This window comes from Harpia harpyja, chromosome 12 (assembly GCF_026419915.1).
Source record: "Harpia harpyja isolate bHarHar1 chromosome 12, bHarHar1 primary haplotype, whole genome shotgun sequence".
In the NCBI taxonomy this organism is placed as follows: Eukaryota; Metazoa; Chordata; class Aves; order Accipitriformes; family Accipitridae; genus Harpia; species Harpia harpyja.
Genome location: NC_068951.1, coordinates 39,166,367 through 39,190,162, shown reverse-complemented (window position 1 = coordinate 39,190,162; position 23,796 = coordinate 39,166,367). Strand labels below are relative to the sequence as shown.

Here is a 23,796-nt window from a genome sequence, read left to right as displayed (position 1 = left end):
GGCCACGGAGCCTGGAGACACATCCTCTTCAGTGTATTCAGGCAAACTGAACCACATTGCACTCCACATCTGTGCGTAGAGAAATACCTTAATTCTTTCCCTCTACAGGGAAGAAAAAACCCAACAATTTCTTTCTTCTTGAAAAAGCTTGGAAGAAACATTAAATTCTGGGTCTCTATAAGTCAAGGAAATCATGCAAGACTCTTCCAATGAAGCATCGAGAGACCCCACCACCTCTAGCTAGTCACCTGCAGAATTACCCCATAGGCAACACCACCACAAAACAGAATAACCTTCCCTTTCCCACCCTTGCTCTGAGTAGCAGAACCGGACCGATCAGAACAAAAACTAGAAGTCTACTCTCACTGTCCTACAAAAGCTGGATGTGGAGGTGGGGAAAATCCAGACCCAGCAGAGATGCTCCCACAGATAAGACCAGAGCCCAGCTCAGGGGCCTCGCTCCCAGCACCCTCCTGCTCTGCTTTGCCCTGGCACTGCAGCCTTTGGGGGCACGCCAAGCACTTCTGGTGGGATGCAGGAAGGTCTCCTTCTGGTGTCAATAGACACTTCCAGTTGGAAAACAACAAGCAAGGTAATATTTCAGCTCTTTTGGGGAGGAAGGAAAGTCACCCCATCCCCACATGTTCCCATCTTTCCCAGTCGCCTCAGCTAACCTTGTAGGTAGATGCCATCAACCGCACCAGTGCCAGCAATAGCCACTGCGCCAGCTGGGACTGCTCCAGGACAGCAAGACCTTTGCTCCTAGATGGATCCACAAACCTTCTGCTTCCCCCCAAGTGGCAAAAGGCAGTGCAGTGGAGGACAGAAGGTATGTCCACCCCAGCCCAGCCAGATGGAACAGAAAGGTCTCAGGGGAGCAGCAGGCCCAAGAACTTGGAAGAAAAAAGAAAAAGAAAAAAAAAAAGGCTCAGCTCTTTTTAAAAGAGAAGAGAAAAATGTCCTATTGTTCCGTAATTAATGGAAAGCAGAAGAGGTTTTATGGACTCATTGAGAAACAGAGGGTGAGCATTAGAAAGCACATTTCAGTATTTCATGATCACAAGGTGAGCTGCTTGCATAATACTGACAAAGAGCATAAATGCTGATATCACAAGGCAGTTATGAAACTTGGGTTTTAAATGCTGAATAACAATAACACAGTAATTAAGTCTCATAACTGACTTTTTTTTTTTTTTTTTTCCCTTAACTGCAAAGTAGACGGTGCAACCTTCAGCTGCGGTATGACTCTCTCCGGCGAGGCGCACGCATGACGGATGGCCCCTGCTCCCACCACCTCGCAGCACCAGGGATCCATCTCATCCCACAGCCTCGCCGTCAGTCACATCGCTCCTTCAGACCTGCCCCAGGGGAGACTTCAAGATCACACCAAGGGAGAGGCTGTGAACCTGCGAGGAGCCGGAGAATGAGGGAGCAAACCTGAATAACTGCACTTTGCGAGTTAACTACTAGACCCTGAACGAGCTTCTCGGCCTTCCTCCCCGGTGGATTTTGACACGAGCACGTGCTCTTGTGAATTGCTCCAGTGTGACCAGGACACACAGTCTCCCCTACAAGACACATAATATAGAGCAGCAAAATGTCATGAAAATCAAGGGCAAACGAACACAGAAGACAGTCCCTCCCCCTACCACCACTTCTATTTTTAGGCAGCCAGATTAGCTTGGAGCAGTTTTACTCGTTTCTGATAATGAGCAGGGCTCTTGCATCTTCTCTCGAGGACGTTTCCTCTGTGCAGGCACTTTGCTTTACACCAGCAGCACGGAAGAGGTCGGCAACTGGCGAAAGCAAAACCACCGCTTATTGTGAAAGGGTCTTGAGAAAGCATCTCCAGCTTTGAACTTACACCCCATCTCTTTTGTCAACCACACCGTTTGGGGGGGGGGGGGGGGGGGGGTACGGTCTGTCCACCTACAAGGCATCCCTCCCTTTGAACCACATGATTGATAAAACCTTTGCCTATTCAAAAGTGTAATGCTTCTACTCCACCCGCTTCTCAGAGGATGCGAGTTGGTACACCTTGGAAGCCCAGGTCTCCACGTAAAGGACATTTGGCCTTCCCAGGCCCAAACCTGCGTAAGACATGATGGAGAGGCAGTCCAGCCATCCTTCAGCCTGTAGTGCTCTACCCCAACGCAGCAACCCCAACTCCACTCTTGGCAAAGAAACTATGGTCCTTTTGGGGCACCCCCAGCTCTAAGGGCCAGTCTGGAGATCACCCCAGGAACAGCTGGCACCCCGGATCCAGCGGCTCAGTGAAAACCAACCACACTGGTTTGCCCTACCAAAGAGCAAAAACCCTCCTTACTGTGGGTCCCCCCAGTGCTGAAGCTGACAAGGATGACAAGAGAGGCATGATGAGAGCTCCTGAGAGCTGCCACAGCAGCAGGACCACTACGCCAATGATGGGAACTTGCTAAAGAAGAGGATGGTAATTATCAAAGGAGCAAGACAAAATGAAGATGTGTAGAAGATTTGGGTCCCACCGCACTGGCAGTTTCTTTCCAGGAAGAGATGTCCCTCTGCCCCTCAGAGATCTGTTTCTAGGGTGCTACACATCAATTTTCTGCAACGCAACCACTCGTACATTCAACGTCCTTTGGTTGCTTCGCATTGCCTTGACAGCAACACGTGGGTGCAAAGCTTTCCTCCTCCAGGTCCACCCCTTCTCATCTCCTCAAGCTCCAACCCTCCTGCACGGCCCTTCACCACCACCCTCCTGTCTCCCTGAGGACCACGCTGGTGCTGCGTAAGGCAGCAGGATCTGGTAGTCCAGTCCGGACCGCAAACAGGCAAGGTCCGGAGGGCAAGATACACCTTGAAGCAGGTGGTAGAGGTGAGGGACTGTGGAGGTAGAGAGCTTCTCGCCTGGAAAATAAAGCATGGCAGAAGCAGCTCAGGGATCTCCAGCTGCTGTGGTGCATCACTCGGGGAAGAAAGAAGGCAAGGCCTCACATATTTAGCGCCATTTTTTCTTCTGAATTTTCAATAAACTACTTGGAGTCTTCTACTTGGCCTCTGGATTATGATCTTTCAGGAAGGCCTTTTTTCCACGCTTCTCTACAGTTGAGAGATCTAGGAAAAAAAATACCCCCCTCTCAGGTTAACTTTTGGTGTCAGGCCTTCACAGGATTTCACGACCGCAGACAAAATCATCAGGCTTTTGACAAGTTAGAAACCCTTTCCCAGGAGCAAGGTGCCCCTCTGCCGTACCTTCCTCTTGCCCCTCTGCTGCATGAAAGTGCAGAGAAGAGCGTGCCTGGGGCGCCGACCCCCCGGCTGAGCCCAGGAGCTAATCCACCTATCGCTTCTTGCTGAGCTCCTGCCCCCGGTCACAAGTGCCTTCGCACCAGGCTCTGTGGATTGCAAAACCTCATTTATTGAGGAAAAACGCTAGTTAGGTACGAGGAAGCATTTAAGACAGCTAGTAGATGATTAACAAGTGAGTGCTCGAGTCAACTGCTACAGGAGCACCGCAGGTTCCTTATAGCCATAAAAAAACTTCTCATCCTCCACCCATTTGGCAGATGTCAGAGGCAAGGCGTTCACCGACAGACTGTGCCTGGCAAAGCCCTTGCTGCAGGGGACGACACGGCCACAGACTGTTAGCTCTTTGCCTCCTTCCCCCCCAGGCTCCTAACTGCAGGTCTCCAGCCCAGGGCTCCCCATCGGTGGCATCCCAAGGACCTTCCCACGGAGGATCTTGTTCCTACCCTCCTGCTCTCCCACCAGCCAGCCTCCCCCCAAGACCTCCCTGCCCGTGCTAAGCTCTTGCCGGGCAGCCTTTGCAAAGGGGGTCACGGCTTTCCGTGCTTACTGCGCAACTTAGCACCTACCCACCTCCCTCCCACCAGCGGGCATTTGCCCTGCGGCCAGCTGAGATGTCTGGTGGGAAGGAGAGAGCTATCAAGGTCCCCACCCTCGGGCAACATCACATCAACGCAGAAGGCTGGGGAGGAGAGGTACAAAGTGTGGCTCTTAAACCGAGGCCAAAGAAGCAGCAGCATTTCTGCTCAGGGCCTTTGCCTTTTCATCTTAGAGCCCCCCAGAGCCAAGTAAAGGTGCTTCAGCGCTCTTAAGTATCAGCTATTTTTAGGCAACAATATCCTGAACGCCCTTCTTCATCCTGGCTTTTATATCACACAATGAAGAAGCTACCAGGATTTGGCACTTTCTCCTGAACAGGCCATCAACAAGTGACTCATATTATATTGCAGCATGAGTCATCTTGGCAGAGGTCACCATCATAAGCGACAACTAGTCTTCAATTATTTCCTTCAAGTTGAATTAAAGGTATATTGTTATGCTAATTTTACATCTGCTCCATCCTGTCTTTGCATCCACTGTCTCCAGAGCAACCTGGGATTTCACCTCATGGCCCAAACTGCCTCTGGAAGAGCTTTTCCACCACGGTGTGGTTACAGGTTGTCACAAAACGTGGGCATGCCAATGGGAAGTCTTCTGGATGGGTTTTCAGCTACAGCATCTAGTGTCTAAAGCAGCTCCCCATCCCTCCTCCCACTGCTGCTCCGCAGGGACAACAAGTTGCTGTTCCTGCCACCTTCCTGCTCGGTCCGTACTTTACCACGACGATTTTCCAAGGATCCGGGGCTTGCCCAGTGCTCAAACACAACCACCTTCAGGCTGCCACACCACATCGTTGCCTCCAAGAGTGGGGGCAAAGCCCAACAAACAAAATCACTTCAAACTATGCCCAGTGACACATGAATATTGAAGAAACTAGTACAAGCCCTGAGCGGAGCAGGTAGAAAAGGAGGCATTTTCAGCCATTTTCTATTTTCTGGCCAAGCAGCCCCACCTTTTAACAGGACTCCAGCCTCTCCCCTCCATTCCTGCTCCCTTCACTCACCCCACACACAAAGTACCCATCACAGCTCCCCAACCAGTGACCCAGGAGGAGACGGCATCCCTGCCAGGGCAGGGCACAGTCACTGCAGGGCACTTGGCTCAGGGAACAGTTTTTCCCATCAGAAAACACGGCCATTACCAGCCCAGTCACCAGTGGAGCACTCTGTGTTTATGTTTATAGCAGTCACACACAGTCGCACTGGCTGTGAGGCTCACTTTGGAGAGCATTTGTAAACTGCTCTCACTACTGGAATCCCATTTAGCTATTACAGCCTCTTCAGCCACACTAACACACCGATCCCCGCAGAATAGCAATAGGAAGAGCAGAGTCATCACACTATTTACTGAAGCTAATCAATATGTAAAGGCTGAAGATTTATTGCAGTGAAGACAGCCTGTCTGCAAAGCCAGAAAATGCATTTAAAGCCCTTTTAATTTTGTTGCCTTGGCCTCTGGTTTTGCTCCAAGAACACAGTTTCCTTGCACACCCATCTTTCTTTCCTCCCAAAATGGTGGCATCTGCAGACACATGAGAAAAGCCCCCCCCGCCACGAACACCTACCGTGAGTATTCAGTGGGAGGATATAACACAAAAAACACAAGTTTAAGGGCAGTGCCCCTTCCTTTCCAGCCAGGTTTCACGTGTGATAACAGGTCTACGGCTAATTCAACATCTCCCATATAAGTGAGTAGCTTGGGAAATTTTGGCCAGTGTTTTGAAGATGGTTTATGTGCCAGGTACAGGGACACAGGCTGTGCCATTCATAGCCACACTAGCCCAACCATGCTGTGCTACTCCACTCAAGAGGGAACAGTTAGAGCCATGCTTATTTTTATATATATTTTTATATATATAATGTTGTGTATATATATTATTTTTATATATGTAAGAACTTTGTAAGTGCCCCCACCAAGCACACAGCATATCTGACTTGCTGTGTTTTGGGAGCGACCACCTGCAAAGCTGAAATACCAGCTGGGTATCACGACTAGCGAGCCACAACTGGGGAGAGATGCTACAAACTGCACCATCAAAGCTCATTCTCTGGTTTCATCTCGGTTCAGGCTTTGGGGAGCAGAAGCACGGTAGGCGATAACCAGCAGGCTTAGTGCTCCTGGAGCACCAACATTAGAAGGGCCACCAGCTTACTGGGTAAATGCAGTTGTTTTGGTGACTGTATCGGCTATATGGCCCGCAGTGTAATACATCCAAGAAAGATGGCAGTGAGGTAGGGAGGAGATCTGTACCCTGGCTTTTGCCAGTTTATCTCAAAATCATACTAAGCTTTTATGCTAGCGTACAAAAGAGAAAGGAAGAGGCAAATATATTCTGATTTACAGGGAGATTTCTATTGTTGCCTGGACATCAAACGGCACCCAATTAGTCCTGCAAGGATCTGACCCACAAATTATGAAAATAAATGCCTCCACATCTTTGATCTCCTGTATTCCTGTAGCATGCTACAGAGGTTATTAGACACATTTTATTAGATTCAAGCTGTGCGATCTCTTTCTCGGCAAAGGCTCTACTGCCTCCAATGCATCCGAAAGTCCCCATCCAGCAGATTAAGGGCATGGTCCCAAACAGTCACTTCTGTCATGGACTAAATACATGACTCAGCTGGCAGTAGGCTTTTTCCTGCTGAGTTTCAAAATTAGGAGCAAAAAGAATTTTTAAAAGGAAGGGGGGGGGGGGGAAGTGCCAGCCACCTAAATTACATTTTTGATTCTTTGTTAGTTTATAACGGAATATACGTCCTAGGCAATATCCCTGGCTTCTAAAAAGTGTTGCTTTCAGAACAATTTCTTTTGTTTTGCACTCTGAAATGCCATTGCTGGAGGAAGGAAAAAAAAAAAAAACGTAACAAAAGGTTTCATGCACTCTGAAGCCGAAAACCACACGTGCACTCACATGAACAGAAACACATCCACCCACCCTCGCTGCAGCAACAGCGCTTAAAACCAAGAGAATGTTAAACTCGCATTGCTAAGGCTTTACTCAGAAGAGCAACTCACTGTTCACAGCCTGCTAACTAACTAAGCGGCTACTGCGCTTGCCAGAGGCCATGGTTGTTTTCAGCCTGAGTGTGTACGTAGAAGGATGGGGACCATGTCAGCCGCTCAGGTCTCACTTACCGTCAAGTGAGCGAGGGTGGTGTTCGCACGAAGCCGTTAATATCTAATAGGGTTTCTGTAGCAGAGGAGAGCTGGTTATCTGCAGCAGAGCAAAGTGCACGCCTTCTGCTGCACTCGGGGTAACTCGGCAGCTGAGCACAGGGCAGTACACACTGTTTGCTCACCTAGTATGGAAGGAGGAAACGTCGGTTCTCAGCTACGCAAGACGCATCTGGATACTCCAGTGCCGCCCGGCTGATTACAATCATCCATCATTTACTACCAACATGCAACCTTGAACTTCTGGCAAGCACTGCAGAAAATTAACATGGAAAAGCAACATTCTCGATCAAAGGGGAAGAAGGTTTTCTGATTTGCCGTTACGAAATAAAATCAGGTGTGCAGAGAGATATAACTGAGTTCCGACTAAACTTTTTATCAGTGTTTTCCAACCTTGGTGGCTTTTCCTCTCCTTTCACTAACGAGCCATTGCAGGAGCATCCCAGGGCTGGGGCCCTACGTGCTGAGCATCCTCATCCCTCTGTGGGAAGGGAATGCTCGGCCCCTCGCAGGGCTCATCTTGAAACCACCGTGGAGGGGGAACAGGGAGAGAGAGGGAGTCTCTGTTTCCCAAGGACCATGTTCCTTAGACAATCCTCCTTCAGAAATCATAAGCGATTTACACGGAGAACATCAAATCTCGCTTACATAAATTGTTTTCCTGAGCTCAGAGCAAACAACCCGCCTGTTTCAATGTGCAGCCACGAGTCAAAGTGACAAAAAGGGACAGGAGGAGGGGATGGGGGGGAGGAATCAAAGCTACTGGCTTTATAAGCAGGACATATAACCCCTCATTTAATGGAGCTATCAATGACTTGGGCTAGTGGTTTTCGACCCACAGCCTGCTTTAATGGCTGCGTGAAAGGTAACAAAGAAGATGCCTGAGCATCAGCAAATGGAAACCTCATGTGATGGAGGCTCTACACTTCCCGTGGGCGAGCAGGGTACCCGGGGCCAAAACCGCCGCCGGCGGGGAGGAAAAGTCAGCCAAAGCCGCGGGAGAGGGAACGGTGCTGACTCCCAGCACAGCTCTGCTGTGGGTCTGCGCTTCGCCCCGCAACGCTCCTGGTCTCTTCTGCAGCTGGCAGCAAGGGGAAAACGGCATGTATGCTCCCCGGGTACCACTGGGTGAGAAGCTGCCTTCAAGAGACAGGTCCTGAACCCTCAACACCAGCCTCCTCACCCCAAGACACAACAGCTTTTACTGATGCTGTTCCTCCACGTCCTGCGCCCTTTTGCCTGTTGGTAGCTCTTTACCGGAGGAAGCACGGGAAATCTAACAGGATTCTCCCCATTTATATTTGAAGCATGAAGAAAGGAGACGGGGATCAATACTCCGTCCTTGGTCTGCAGGTCAGAGGCAGAGAACTCCCGCTGATGTCTGTAATTACCCTTGCAAAATGACCGGGGGTGCATTAGAAGGAGTCGGGCAAGGGTTTGCAGGGAGCAGCAGCTCCGAGCCGGAGCCCAGGAGGTGATAGCAGCTTTTGTGTGACCTGGCCCCACGTGAATGATGACTTCCAAGGATGCCTCTGCCTTAGCTGGGCAATTCATTTGTGGAGATACACCTACAGATCAAGCGGAAACACTTTCCCCCCTCACCCCATACAAACTGTACCACTACATCTACTAGAGCCTGGCAGATAAAAACTACCTTGACATAGCAAGGATAAAAGCCTCTTCTAACTACTCCTCCTTGCATGGATTAAAAATCAGACATTTCATTTCAAATACGCACACCAATCAAATACTCTTTGTTGCTTCAAACCTCAATTCAACAAAATGCTTGTGCTCGAACTGCAACCTGCTCAAGCACATGTTTTGCTATAAATTCCCTCCAAATTATTAATTTTTATGGCTGACCAGCACAGGAACACTAGTGAGAACAGAGACTCTCCATGCCTTTAGAAACACTATACACTTTCATGTTGCGGAAGATCTCCAAAGATGAGGAAGAGTAACCACAGCATCAGTGCCAAAGGACACATGGAAAGCTGCAGAAGAGCAGCATCTGGGCTGCACAACTCCAAAAGCTGGGGGGGGGGGGGGGAAATCAACCATGCAGAAGGATTAGACAGAAGTCAGCCTTGTTTCTGTTGTACCTTTTCATGAGCACACACACACAAGAATATGCATGCATGTGTAGAAGATAAATGTCTGCACCACTATCGGCACTCCTGGCTCAAGGAATGGAAGCCAAGATGCAGAAAAAAGGGTTAGAGTTGGACATTGTCATCCCTTTGGGATGATTCAGAGACGAGTATTATGTTGCCAAGGTTTTATGGTTTAAAAAAAAAAAAAGGCTCAAAAATGTACAAAGTACATGGACACAGTCATGGTCCATAGCTTACACATGCACTAAATCACCCTGGAAGAGGACAGATGAAGGCCCTGACGGAAGACTCCCGAGAGTGTCTATCCTCAGGAATTGTGGCTATATATAGTTATTTGTTGAAGGTATGTCCCAAATTTTGCATAGTAGCATATCATGTGAAAGACAGCACAAATAAATAAGCTTTTCATGTCTTTTTTTAATCTCCAGAAGTCATCTCTAGTCAAATTTGTTCCTCTTTCTATTTAGGAAGGTGACCTTTGCAAAAGCTGCCCAAATTCTGTTGAGCTACAGATTTTTTTTTAAAAGATGCTGGAAGAAGAAACCTAACATAATGCTGCCAGGATAATGCTCCCGAGTGGTGGCTTGCAGCGCTTATCCCCCATTAGAACTTCTGCTAAATCTTTAATGATGCTGAAATATGCCATAAACTGATGAAGTTCTGGAAACAGGACAACACCAGCATGTTTGGTTGGGTTTTGTGTTGGTTTTTTTTTAATATGAGAGCTTTTATCTTCATTGACAATGATCAACTAATGCAAACAAATGGCCACTGAAACTTCACTTCTATACAAAGCAAAGCTAAAGGAAGAGTAGTGACATTTTTGGGTTTCATCCAATTCTTCCCAGCAACAGCTAATACCCACCGGCTCCTTAATTCTGTGCTGTCTCCTCTCCAAGCCTGAGCATTAAAGGCCAGGCATTTCCAAAACAACTAACGATTTTAGGATCCAGTTTCCAGAGACTGCACGGTCAGCACTTTGCTAAAGTAAATAACAAAAGCTTGGGTTTTGTTAATGAGTTCAAAACAAAAGCAACATCCAGGTACATGAAGAAAACAATTACTCCTTCCCCAAAAAGGCTCTTGTTAAATTCCCAGGCTTGCAGGAAACCCTTAGCCAAGCCGTACAACCCAGGTGAGCCTTGCAAGCCCCCAGCCTTCAGCTGAGATCCAAGCCCAGGGCGAGCCCCTCGCCACGCAGACAAGGAGCAGCTGTGAGCGGAGGGGTTTGCTTGCCCCAAGACGGTCCCACCCCGGGGGTTATCAGCTCCCTGAGAAAAGTTTTCCTCCCAGAGAGCTTTTATCACCTCCCACACACCTTGCAAAGCACCCCAAATTAATCCAGCTGTGGCAGCTACTGCAGAAGAGCCCACTGCCACTGCTGGTACATCAGCCAGAGGCCCAGCCCTGCAGACGGATGCAGCAGAGGAAAAGCTATTGACCTGAATATTTTAGAAGGATCAAGGCCACTGCCTTCAGCAAGAGATGACAGGCTCTTGCATTTGCCGAGACAAAAAAAAAAAAAAAAAAAAAAAAAAAAAAGGGTGGAAAAAACCCCAAAACCCAGCCCCATCTTTCTGCTTGCTCTCCTATTGGGATCAGCTGTGCATTTACCACCAGAGAGCATGGCCCACTGCATCCCTCCTCACGCTCATTCTCCTTTTATTGCAAAAATCTGCTTCTCAAACACGCCTGTCAACAGCCTGTGCGAATCCTCGTGTTAATCATTATTCTGCTAATAGCACTGCCAGGTCATTCGGCTATTAAACATGCTGAGTGGACTAGCAAAAATATCTCCCAGCCCGTACAAAAGAACATTATAATGTAGTTTATCTTATCCCCTTGTCAGTATAATATGCAGCACTACCTGTTCAATGGCCTCATCATTTTAAATTACAGTTTTCTGCAACATTAACAATACTCATTACCAGCACCACCACCGGAAGATCTCTATTTTAAGAATCCTTCTGATGTCGAAGGCTTCACCCTGCCCTTTCCTCGCACGCTCAGCCCTCTGCACCGACACGGGGACGCTTGGGTACCATGGCAATGAGCACGGTGCACAATGATGGATAGAAACATGTCGCAAAGAAGGCAGGAGCGAGCCCGAAGTGTGCTTACTCGATGCACCAGGCCGTGCATTTTAATCAGAATTCAGGGCTTTGTTCCTGGCCCAGCCGCCGGCGCGTCAAGCAGATGCGCTGCTGCGGTGGAGCTCGACTGCGTGGCCAAGATAAACTCTAGCGTGGCAAAAAAAGAAGCGCCTGCTACCTCCCATGTTACCTTTCAGCCCAGCTCGACAAATGTTAGCCCGTAAGCTAGCGGGCAGAGGCGAGCTGAAATGAATGACGGTGTGTGGGGTTCTGCTTGTGCCAAGCCGTGCTCAGCCTTCAACAGCACGCTCTCGTCCTGCAAATCCACCTTCCTCCCTTGTGACAGAAGCAGGGAAGCCAAAGCAAAGGACAGGGCCAACCAGCAGTCAAAAGTCCACCTTTTTTATATGCATTTGCTTGTTGTTCATAAAACTCGGCCTCCTAGAACATTTCGGTGACTCAAACTTGGAGATAAGCGGCCCGAGCGTTTCCTTTCCCCGCTGCTGGGAAGAAACCATCCCCTCCGCCAAATTTTGAGTCACTACCTGCTCCCAGCGTTTCACACAGCCACCCCTCACCCCTTCAAACACGTAGGCACAAGAGCAACGTCTCCTCCATCCAGACTCATCTACAAACCCGCAGCGATGTGACACTTCTTTTCTCATAAATGAAATTCTGCAAGGCTTGGGAAATTACTCCTCCCTGCCATGTTTTGTGCTCGGGCAGCAAATTTACTATTGATTTCTGATTCAGACCCCATGGAATGATTCACGCTTCTTGCCCTATCTGCTGAATTTATGACCTTTAACAATTATTCTAAGTGCTAAAAGAGCTTAGTTTAGAAGAAGATCTATTCCTTGGCAAATTAAGCTCCTATTCTTGTCTCGCTTACAAACCAACACATCTCTCATCATTTGCAGGAAAGCGCCATAGCAGGTCTCTCCCCTCGGAAGGGTGCAGAGGCCCAAGCGGCAGGAGCTTGGGAAGCGGGCAGCCCCGCTGCAGTCCCCGGGGTCCTGCCGGAGCGGCCACCGCTGGGAAGGGGGACACAGCCGGGAAGGGGGACACGGCTTTGCACCCCCCACCCCGCTGTCAGTCGAGGGGTTTCAGGTCCCCTTGTCTCCACCAGCACCGCCCTGAAACGCCAGCACCGCTCTGCTCGCAGACCAGGCGCTGTCGGTGGGTCTCAGGGGGAGGGAGGGAATATACATTTCCTCCTAAAGCGAAAACAAAACCCTGACTGTATGTGGTGCGCATTGCTACTAAGAAGCCACAAACAGAGGAAAAAAACCTAAGCGTGTGTGGATACAGTTTTAAAAAGAAAAGGTGCCCTAGTTCAAATAAACTTTGTAATGCAGATGTTAAAAAAATAAAAAATTACAAAAAAAAAAAAAATCTGATTTTCAGGGTGTGGGGGAGAAGGAGAGGGTTCCCTTCCCCTCCCAGATGATACTGCTTTCCTGGATTAACTCAACTCCACCAGCTTCAGCAACCTCCCTCCCAAGGCACCTTCCACCTAAGAGGGGAAACAAGAGCTCCAGGTCTGTTTTTCAGCTGGGTGGTCCCCCTGCTCCAATCTCATCTACACTGTGTATTGCTGAGCAATCATTTACACTATTAATCAACCAGAAACTCACCAGGAAGAAAGTAGGGCAAGTGAATAAAGATAGCCTTTTTTTTTTTTTTTTTTTTTTTTTGCACTGAAGCAAATAATATTTCTAAAAATACACTTGTGCAAGTCTTCAGTGGATTCTGCTTAATTTTATTTATTTCTCTATGCCAGCAGGTTGAGAGAAGCAGCCTCGCTGTTGCCTCCCAAATAAACGCCGCTTCCCTAAACGACTCCCCATGCTCATGACCAACTAGCCGTTCTTACCAGCAAAAGGATGAAGAAAGGGGGAAAAGGAAGAAAGTTACAGGAAAAATAGACCGGGAGCGGGGGGGGCGACACATCAGGCCACAGCCCACGCAGAGGCTGACACGTTTGAGGAGCCCGACATTTCAAGGGTACACGACGAGCTTCGTTTTCACGGGAAGGGGGTGAGGAGGAGACGAGAGCGAAGGGGCACGGCGGGAGATGGATGGAGAGGCTGCGGGGGAGAGGGGGGGGGCCGTGCCGGTGTGGAAAAACCTGGGTGTGGGGAGCAGCCCCGCTCCCGCACCCCGGAGATAACCCGGCTGCGGGGTCCCCTGTCCGTCTGTGCATGCTACACACACACAGATCCACACACACAGACCCCCCCCCACACACAGACCCACACACACACCTGCGCACGCCCGTCCCGACACGGGTGTGCGGCCGGACCCGTGGGCGCAGGCACACACATGTGTGAGGATACATACACACATGCGTACACACGGCTGTAGGCACGCACACCCTTCCACATCGGTATTTCCATACGTGCAGGCGCGCAGACACACACACCCGTGTGTGTGTCGTCCCCCCCCCCCCACACACACACCGGGAGATGGAGGGATGGAGGGATGGATGGGGGGGTGGTGGTGGGGGGTACCGCTCCCGCGTCCCCCCCGGCCCCCGCCCCGCCTCACCCGCAGCGCCGAGAGGTCGATCTCGTCCAGGCTCCGCGCCGGGGAGTCGCTCGCCATCTTTCCACCGCCGGCCGGGCGGCCCCGCCGCCGCCACCGAGCGGGCAGTGGTGGCGGCCGCCGCGCCGCTGGCGCTACTTAACGCCTCTCCTCATGCGGCGAGCCGGGAAGGAGGAGGAAACCTCCGCAGCCGCCCCTGCCCCTCCGCCCGCAGCGCGGCTTAGGGGCGGCCGCCGGCTGCCGGCAGGCAGGGCACGCCGCGGGCTGCGCCGGGATGGCGGCGGCGGCGCCGCATCGCATCGCCGCCTGCCCGGGCCGAGCGCGCCGCCGGAGCTGTCTGTCACGGCCAGGGGAGGAGGGGGCGGCGGCGGCGGCGGCGGCGGCGGCGGCGGCGGCGCGGGGCGGGGGCGGTGCCGGGCCCCGCCGCCAGGGGGCGGGGGCGGGCAGGGCCCCGCCCGCCCCGCTGCCCTGCCTGAGGGGGAGCGCGGGAAACGGGGAGGCGAGGAGGGGGCTGGGGGTCGCACCCGCCGGGGTGACGAGGGCTTGGGTTTGGTTTTTGGGGGGGGGGGGGCTGGGGACCCTCCGGAGGGGTTGCGGCCTGAGGATAAGGGCTGCGAGAAGCGGACCGCGCGTCCTGCGGGCTTCCAGCCCTGCTGCGCCTCGAGGCAGAGCCCCCCCGCAAAAGGGGGTTTGGGGAGCACGCGGAACCCCCGCGGCAAACGGCGGGAGGAAAAATCCGGGGTACCCCCGCTACCGGAGCAGTCGCGCCTGTCAAGTCTGGTGGGAAAAGGCGCCAAATTTGGGGGGCCGGACCCGAATCCGGCCAGGCTGGAGTGTCGGGAAGCGCTAGGGCCTGGTGCTGCTTGGCGCAAAGGAGCGGCCGGCCGGCCGCTCGACGCACCGCGGGATGCTGGGGTCGAGAAACGTCCCTTCTCCAGCCGGATCCAGGAGCCGGAGCCGGGTCACAACCGGTTCCCTCTGCGCTCGGGAGCCGTCCTAGCCCTGTCGACTCCCACGCTGTTCCTGAGTAAGAGTACGAGATTCACGCTGTCTTTGGAATTGGCCGAAAGCCCTCCAAAGCCAGCAATAGCTAGGTAGATTCAGCTTCTACTGTTTTCCGTCGTTCCCTTTTTCGGACGTGGTTTCTGCCAAACCAGGTGCCGTATATAAATATATATGTAGAAAAAAATCTGTTGCCTTTGAGAGAACCGTATGGAAGCTGTACTTACAACATCAACTTGTGTCAGGAGCTTACAATATGCAGATCTGGGAAGCGGAAACCCTACACATGAGTCAATTGGCAGGCGGATGGGATTTTCTTACACTTTCTGGTCGGAGATGTGCTTCAAAAAAAAAAAAAAAAAAAAAATTGTATTACAAACAATCGTGCAGTGGCGGGGAGGCTGCGTGCTGCAGCCGGTGCTGGAGGTACGGCCTCTCCGGGCTGGGCTGGAAGGGACAGACGGACGAAAGACCAGAAGGAGCTGCCGAAACCTCCCCAGGAGCAACAGGATCTGCCGAGGTGGTTGCAGACATCGAGGTGGTTGCAGAAGTCGAGGTGGTTGCAGAAGTCAGGGCCACCAGTGCCTCCACCCTCTGCTCGCTGGATAGCCCGCGGCGGAGGGGCTGCATCAATGGTTTATTAGCGTTATTAGTCCTGATCGCAACAGAGCTGGGGACAGGAGAGGCAGCACCGGTGTTTCGGCTTGCAGGGCTGCGAGGGTGCAGCAGAATGTGATTTTTTTTTTTTTTTTTTTTTTTTGTAATGAACTGCTGAAGTGGCAGGTAGCGGAAGTCGCCTGCCGTGGGTGAGGCGCACAGGGCTGCACGGCGCCCACAGCAACAGCAGCCTGCCTGAATTTATCCCCTTTTTCCAAGCCACAAATCATCACTGCTTGATATCTTGCATAGTCATTAGTCCTCACTCACATTTAAAGAGCAAATTTGATCAAAATGCTAAACTCAATAAAATAAACACCAGGGACCGTCTGAGCACCCTCCTGAATCTTTGGTGGTGCGGGGTGTTTTTTTTAAAACAGCTGTCTCTCTCTGTTCAAACCTAGGTATTGCAATATTTTGCTCGTAGTTGTGAAGCTGGAAGCAAAACTGCCTGGAAACTAGTAACAAACCAATGCGAGACTTCCTCCTGCTTTCATTGTTCTCGGGGAGAGAAGGGGAGAACAAACAGGATGAGAGAGGACGCTGGCTTGCTCTAATGTGCTTTCCATCCAAGAATACACAGGATTACTTATGAAATACATAAGGATTAAAAAAAATATATATATATATGCCCAGTCCTGCAAATAGACAGATTGCCCTGATCCTCAGCATGAATGCAGAGTCCCAAGCTAAACTGCAATTTATTTATGATCTGTCTACTGCCTAACAAGATGGTAAAAATGTAGAGGACCCTTCTGTTATCACTGACATAAGAAATGCATAAAACGATAGCGGGAGGTGAAAGGAAAATCCCAGTGAGGGCTGCTGTTTCCAGTCTGCTCGGGGGGGGGGGGGGGGGGGGGGGACAGGAGCAGCCTCGGTGAGGAGGTATGCACCCGGTGGCCTCCTGAGATGCCGGGGCTGCTGTGCGGGCTGTATGGGTGCCCAGCCAGGCTGCAGGAGGGGCTAAAGCTGGGCATTCATTTTCTGCAGGAAGCTTTTGCTATAGAAAATGAAGTTCTGAGATGCTACCTTTTTTTTTTTTTTTTTTTTTTTTTTACAAGGAGGTGTATATCTGTGTCTCTCTGTCTTTCTGCCAGGAGCATCTAAACAAAATCTTGCAGTTGGAGTCACTGTGACTCAGAACAGAGCACTCGGCTGAATTGGCCCAAAATATTTTGCTGGAGTCAGTTCAGCATGAAATTGCGTTTCCACCTGGCCGGTCCCCCCCCGGGAACGGCGGCTGGACCCCGTTGTGTCTCACCGCGGTCCCTCTCGCCGCACGGTGCCCTGTGCTCCAGCCAGCCCGGCCGCGTTGCAGCGCTGGCATGGCTATACGTGAGCGGCAGCACGGGCAGGGTGCTGCCGAGCCGAACGAAGGCGTTAAGCTGCCACGTCCCACCCTCCGTGAAGCAAGAGCCATGGACGAAGAGCACAGCTCCTCCTCGCCCAGCTCCCCGCCTCTCATCAGCTCCGTACCTGGCATTTCTGCTGCCGCAGAAGCTGGGACCGTTTTGTGGCAAGTCATTGTTTTTGCCATTTCATCCCCATTCAGAAAGTGGAGAAATGTGAAAATGTCATTTTTTCCTACAGAGTGGCAGTCCCCAGCCTCGGTCAGCCCCGGTGAGCAATGAGCACCTTGACGAACCCAAGCTCTGCTGTTGGTAGTGGGGGGCTAATGTCAGGGTCGGTATTTTTGATTTATTCATTGAAGGGCATCAGCTCACATATAAACTATCCAGGTCATTTGACCTCTGCATAAAACTAAATTTAATTATCTAACAGTTCCACCACTGTTAATTATATCACGAGGGGGTATATGGAGAATGAGTAAATCTAAATGACACATAAGGCCTTGTCCAATTAGCAAGAGCTTCAGGTGCTTCGGATCATTCTCCAAAAGATGAGCAAGAAAAGGAATGAAGCAAACAAGAAAACACATTTAGGCCCTATTTTGGGCCCTGACACATGATTTATTCTACCAGCACACGTGGGTCACTTGTTCCCAATAATTCTGTGACCACTTGGTCCTGTGGCTGGCGTCAGTGTAATTTTTCCGGTTCCCTAAATCCGGGCTGGTTTACCCGAGTGTTTGCCCGTGTAATGCACTAGTTAAAGGAATCTGCCCAAACTGAATGGAGGATGCAGAAAAATTAATACTCTGTTAAATGCATAATAATTGGGGTTTAGGCTAGCATGATAACATGCAGCTGTGTTAAAAGACGCTCAGAAATTAATGGCTACACATGTCCTAACCTGCATCTATTGATCTTCTCAAATGCACTTTAACTGATTCATTATCACTTACTGATTGCTCGTCCTTCTGCTGATACGGGTTCCTCTCCAGGGAGAGAAGTGTTTTTCCATTGCATCCTTGGAGCTGAGCAGGACTACCTGTGTGAACCCTGCTGCCCGGCTTTTTCCTATAGCTGTATACAAAAAAAATCCCTGTAAATAGTTAATCGCTCCCTCTCTTAAGCATTGTTCAACTACAGAACCCTGTAATCACTGCAATGGCGGAGTAAATGGAAAATCAGCAAGGGCTCTTTGAAAAAAACCCTACCTCCACAGATTCATACCCAGGGAACAGCACGGTGCATTTAAGTAGCGAAGTCCTGGGGCACTGCCGAGAAAAACATGGTAGACGGTACACTTCCAGGAGCTTAACTCGCCCACAGCACCCCTCCAAGCTGCTGTTCTTCCCCAAAATATTCGGCACGGAGGACCGGCACAGGGTTTCCTTTATGCCCCTTCCACTGCAGTTGCATTTGCCTTCTCTCGAGGGCTGCCACCATGGGCCGAAGTCACCAAGGAGACAACAGCCTAGAAGCCTTCCCCCAGCAAGGCCAGCAAGGTGGTAAAAGAAGCAGGACTGCTTGCTGTGCCCTTCCCTGGTTTATGTAGATCAGACTCGCTGTCTGCCTTGCAGGAGTTAAAGGAGGCTTTTCCAGGGTAGCAAGCGCTCGCACCCTTTCAAGCGCCGCTGTATTATTTACCAGAATACTAAAATTTAAATATAAAGTTGCAATTTTTAGGTAAAGCAGAATTGTACGTAATAAATAACGCGTGTGCCTCCCCAGCAGATGCAAGCAGGCATTGATGCCTTTGTTGGTCTCCCATCAGCCTGCCTATAGCATTGGAGGCCTAACGCGGTGTTGATTTGGGCAATACGTTTCCGTGTCGCTATTGGCGAACATGCCATACTAGCGATGTAGGACTTTGTTTTGTCAATTAACCTCTTTCCTTTGTGCCTCTTCTGCAAAGAAAAAAAAAAAAAAACCAACAAACTATCAAAGGGCAACCCTGCTCTTCAGGAGGGTGTCAAGTCTTTTATAGTCATTTAAAATGTGCCAACTGTGACTGTTTAGAAACCAATCAAAGTCCCATTTTTGCACTGCTTGCAGAAAACCTAATGCAGCCTTTCCCCCAGCAAACCGTGTTCCCACAGTCCTGCAGAGGAATACTAATTTCTGCTTTCTTTGCCGAGATCTCAAGGATAACGTCAGTATGCGTAAGGTCCAGAATGCGGGAGCTGCTGGATGAGGGACGTTCTCCAGAACCGACCTGCCGCAGCAGGGAAGTCCTCCGGGGGCCTCTGCCCATAAATACCTGCTTTACAACCCTGTCCACGGGGTGGAACAGCTGCTCCGTTTTTCAAGTGCCTTTTATCAAAATTATTTAGCATCCCAATACGTTTTTTTATGCTGATCAGTCTGGAGCTGAGTTACCCTAAGACAACCAGTATTTATATTCTCTCTTTCCCTCTTCTTTCCTGGCTTGTCTTGCAGACCAAAGGCAGCCCCAGGCCTGGGAAACACCTGACCCGGAGCCACCCCCATCTGGTACTAAGCATAGATCAGTAGAACAAGAGAAACTGGCTCTATCTTTTGTCAAATGCAAATTGCTGAGAGTTAATTAAGACACATTTCAGGAACAGTGAGGTTGTTTTTTTAAAATGATAATCTGTCCTGAGGTGTGGGTAGGGTTCGACATCTCTCCTCGGGAAAGGGGTTACAGAACTGGAACTGTGCTTTGCAGTTAGCAAAGGTGCTGATAATAAAGGTCCCACAGGGCTTCGGCGATGGTCAGACATACAGGGTATTCAGAGACCTGTGAGACTGGAGGCAATCCAGGTCAAAAACCTCCTTGGCATATTTATGTTTCCAGATTTTCATTTCTTTTTAACGATATCTATCTTCACCATGGCTTGTGAGATGTGTTGTTCTGCAAAGAAGGCACTACGCTTCTGCCTTTTTGGAAGCATGTTGAATACTCATCATTTCACCCTGCAAAAGGCAAAAGTCTTTTAGATGAAAAAAAAAAAAAAAAAAAAAAGGAAAGGTTAAACCACAGAACAGACTTTCCAAGTCTGATATCTCAGGCTTTCCACTCATAGTCAATGACCAAAGCAAAAGCAAGTCAGAAAACAACTGGAGGTACTTAAAGCAACTTAAAGTAATCATCTGAGTAGTGCTTAAAGTGTTAGTGTCTGAGTAGGAAGACAGGGTTTGAGCCAACTGCTGTTGCCTTTCTGTGGAGGCTTCGCTCAGAGGTGTTTACTTCCTCATGCCTTCACAGAGATGTGGCAGTCTATGAAAGCACTCCTCCTGGAATTAGATGAAAATGGTTTAAAAAAAAAAAAAAGGGTTTCTAGGTCCTGTCATAACAGGGAAAAGCTTAAAAAAGCTAACCCAAATGTTCACTGAAGGCAAGCCACGCTGCAACTCTTACAAAATGGATGGAGAATTTCAAAGGCATGGGACTTTTTGACTTGCTGAAAGACAAAATCGTCGTCAGAGCACGCAAAAATATCACGTCACCATTTCGGAAAGGAGCTGCTTGGGTCAGAATTTCATGTATGGAGGCCTTCTGCAGCGTGCTGCTGCATGGCAGGGAAGGGGATGCAGGCTGACTTCAGGCCCAGGAGATCCTGTAGAGTTGAGATACTCTGATTTACAGATCAGACCAGAAAACTCTGCCGAAACAGCAGACTTTCTTCGACATCAGTTTTGTGACCCTCAGAAGGCATTTTTCAGCCTGCAATATGGAACAACCTTCACTCCTACAAATCCCAGCTGAAGTCGTTAACGTCACCTACAGATGGAAAAGTCTCCGAAAGGGTGAAGAGCCAGACAAGAGCCCTGGCCGATATGGCCATGTCCTCGCCACTGCCATTTGGCCTGATGACTAATGCTGTTAATGCAAACATAGCACAAAAGGATGGCTAACCCCTCAAGGGCTGTGAAGATTACACCACGCCACCAAGAAATACCTCCAGAAAGCCACAGACAAGTAGGACTGAGTAATTACAGCAGGGGAAAAGCCCTTGAAACATAAGTGCCAGGTAGTACTAGGAGGCAAACTTGTGAAGAAGGGCGAAGGGTTCACCTAGCTGTGCAGCATCCCACTGGTCAGCAGAGATCTGGAAATGAAGTGACATCCAGGATGGGAAAAGCATGGTCAACGCTTGGTTCAGCTCAGGGATGTATAGAACAAAAGAAAACAGATATATTTAAACAAGTTCATGATTTTAGTGTTAACACGTGATTTCTGAGAAACTACCAAAACACCAGGCAGGAAACTAGGTGGTTTTGAAAATATCTATGAATGGCATGCCGCATGTTCAGTGGAATGACTCCATCTTCAGTTAAAAAAGCAGAAAAGAGTGGGCTGATCTCGGAGCAGGGGGAAACCCTGCCCACATCTGAGCCCGCAGTCTGGGCTCTCACGAGCAGGTTACAGCAAGGAAGCCATCAGCTGGGAACTAAATAGGACACTCAGAAAAACCTTGGCAAGAAGGGTAGATCAACCCCAAACGACAAAGACGTGACCGAGCCCCATTTCCCCCGAGCACCAGTGCCGAGTGGGAAGGATGAACTGGAAAATTTCCTTTGAAATTCTGGCCCCTACAGGCTCAAAGCAGCCAGCGTATTAGAGAGACTTTTAAAAGTGACGTTATATATTTAATTAATCTCGGGGTTTCAGAAGTTTGTGATTCTCAGTTTGTGGCTCCTGGCCACATTGAGATGGGCTCTGCAATGCCACCGGGGTGGGAAGTCTGTCCTGCTGCTGCATGGGGTGAGCTGGGACCCGCACTGGGTACTTCACCTGCTGGCACTGTCCCGTGTCCTCCTGCCCCGGCTGTCTTCTGCACATCTCGGTGAGAGAGATCCATGGTTGTGTGGCATGAAAGAAAGATTGGCAAGAAGGGTGCAGCAGCAACTCGAGGGAAACTGAGGATACTTCACAAGCTGGTTAATTTCTTGCCATCCTTTCTAGGCCACTTGACTTTCAATAACATATACAGCATGCATGGAACATGGGAATATAGTAACTGGAAGAGAAAGACTCCTGAATGCTGAAAACATGCAATTTCCCTTACCTGGAATAAATGACAGCCCAGTAATGGCATGAAATAAAGTCACAAGGTGTTTCTGTAAAATGACCGATACATTACTAAAATAAACAGGGAACAATCTGCATATGTGCCTTGTCCGATGAAGGAGGGAATGGACTGAGTCTGCTCTGAAGAAGTGCAGAGTGACTGCTAAGGCACAGATTCAGGCTGCCACAGCAACGGGAGGTAAACAGGGGACGAAGACACGGCTGAAGCAGTGAGACAAGCCGGACAGGGATGATAAACCGGAGTGATGTGCAGTGGAGATATTTTGAAGATACTGAGCCAGATTCTCTGGTGAGCAGCATCGTCCAGAGGTCACTTTGGCACATGGCGGGTAGATGTAGTGAGCCCACCAGTGCTGCCCACCCTGGTCCCATGGCCAGCCCCTCCTGCCCTCCCCACATCCATCCCCTGCCCCTCGCCTTGCTCCCCCATCCCACACGCCCTGCTCCCCCTCCACCGCCTCCAGATCCCAAATGGAGGTGAATAAATAGGGATTCGTCTGGAGCTTTCCACCTGGAAAGACATCAGTAGGAGCTGAGTGTCGGTCACAAAGAAATACTCACAGGAATAAATACTAAAGCTCATCTCCCACAAGCAATGCTTGCACTGATTTCAGCCAGTCATCAGTAGTGGCACCTAACCAAAGATACTCATTGTGAAAACTCGTTAGTGAAATCCTCAAGCCTTGAGACAACACCAAGCTGCAGACATCTCCAGAGGGATAAACCCCCTCCGTACCACAGCACCTCGCCAGAATGCACGGAGGGGAAGTGCCGACAGCCCCACAAGAGACCTCTCTGCAAAATTTCTCTGGATTATTTAGTTGTTAAAGAAGATTTCAGTGCTTTACACAATATCTTAAGAAACAAGTTAGACATATCCTAACAGAAAATCCACTATCCTCTATGTAGGCAGGTGGCGGATTTAGCACTTTATGAGCAACCACGCTCTCAGAAGCACCAAATGACACATGCAGCAAAGTATGAGTTTTGCAAGTGCCGTAGCTGACACAGGCTGTTTGCTGAAAGGGAATTAGCCTTTTCCTCTGCAAAACTGAGCATTAAAAGCTAGTCTGACTGCTAGTCAATGGCAATTAGGCTGCTAAAAGCCCAGGTTGCTTTTGGAGAATAAGACTCGAGCTCCTGAAACATGCAGGCCCTCTTTCAGCCTTGTTTTTCCTTTCTTTTCCGTCTCTAACATGAGCTAGTGTAAGAGCTGAGATGCAGCTGACCTGAAATTACCCATTAAAAATAATGAAAAAAACCTGTAAGACAACTGTAAGACAACAGTTTCTTCCACGCATGCAAAACAGCCGTGTTCGCCCTTACCAGTATTGCCTGTGTTTTGTTTCAGGTCCTGACACTGCAGATTAAGCAATTTGGGAACATAACGAGCACGTCAGCTTAATACCGAGTTCAGATTAAACACAGTAAAACCACCAACAGCAGTAGCCGTTTAATCAGAAAGCAAGCAGCACATAGGGTCAAAATTACATTATCTCCTATAGCGTTGGGAAATGTCCACTTCAAATTTATCAACAAGATGCTGGGCACTTGCTAAACACACCCAGACAGTGAAATCGGTAAACTAGCAAAAAGCCTGTGTACCAGTAAATCCCATATTAACTTATTTTTGTAGAAGTTTATATGAACATGATATAACAGAAGTTATACTGAACAAAAGGAGAATGCACAAGCCTGTTCAGAAAGGATGGTTCTTCCAAGCAGCATGGCTGGGTGTTACCATGGGGAGGAGATGGGGCCAGCTCGCTTGGTTTTTGTCCCAACTCACACTATATTCAGCACTCTTGCAGATCCTGGAACCAGACATCTATACTTTAGCATACTTTAAAAAGAAGTAAACAACTGAAAGTCGTAGCCCTAGGAAAATGATCGAACACGATCCCTGAGAGGGTTAA

The 23,796-nt window shown here is 49.6% G+C and overlaps 1 protein-coding gene across 7 annotated transcripts in view; it reads right to left on the bottom strand.

The window, feature by feature from the left end:
- The window catches only part of TNIK (TRAF2 and NCK interacting kinase), a 167,910-nt gene extending 153,727 nt beyond the window's left edge, over positions 1-14,183 (bottom strand). For 4 of the 7 annotated variants that reach the window (XM_052805181.1, XM_052805185.1, XM_052805182.1 and 1 more), the window contains exon 1: positions 13,820-14,182. In XM_052805181.1, the coding sequence (XP_052661141.1) occupies positions 13,820-13,876 (57 nt within the window). In that variant the 5' untranslated portion in view covers positions 13,877-14,182. Of the gene's footprint in view, positions 1-13,819 lie in introns of all 7 variants that reach the window. The other 3 variants (XM_052805179.1, XM_052805184.1, XM_052805180.1) reach the window with 1 other exon arrangement.
- Between the last annotated feature and the right edge of the window lie 9,613 nt (positions 14,184-23,796).